A 377-nucleotide genomic window follows, 5' to 3' on the forward strand; every position below is an offset into this window, starting at 1 on the left:
AGGGGGCCCCTCGGGGATCCCGGGGGGCCCCCCTACACAAATGAACTCCTCTTCTGCAGCTGCGCTGGCTGAAGGCAAACTGCTGGCAGAGGCCCCTGGGGGGGAGTTGGGTTTTTCTTCTTCTGGAAAAAAGAAAAAAAAATAAAACGGAATTTAAAAATAAGAAGAATAAAATGGAATTTGCAATTAAAAAGAATAAAAGAGCTGTAAATGGGTTTTTAAATGGAAAAAAATGGAAATAAATTCGCGAAAAAGTATTTTAATCGTTTGCAAAACGAAATGATTCCACACAGGCCGCCATATTCAAATTAATTAACTAATTAATTGAATTAATTAACCAAGCTCACTAATTTAATTAATTAATTAATTAAAATTAT

At 35.8% G+C, this 377-nt stretch overlaps 1 protein-coding gene across 1 annotated transcript in view; it reads right to left on the reverse strand.

Annotated features, from left to right (window-relative positions):
• Positions 1-377, reverse strand: part of ETH_00036120 (uncharacterized protein) — a gene marked incomplete at both ends in the record, with an annotated part of 981 nt that overhangs the window by 462 nt on the left and 142 nt on the right. The window contains one exon of the mRNA XM_013374542.1: positions 1-122. Within this exon, the coding sequence (XP_013229996.1) occupies positions 1-122 (122 nt within the window). The remainder of the gene's footprint in view (positions 123-377) is intronic.

The sequence above is a fragment of the Eimeria tenella genome, genomic scaffold (assembly GCF_000499545.2).
Source record: "Eimeria tenella Houghton genomic scaffold, Eth_scaff2110, whole genome shotgun sequence".
Lineage (NCBI taxonomy): Eukaryota > Apicomplexa > Conoidasida > Eucoccidiorida > Eimeriidae > Eimeria > Eimeria tenella.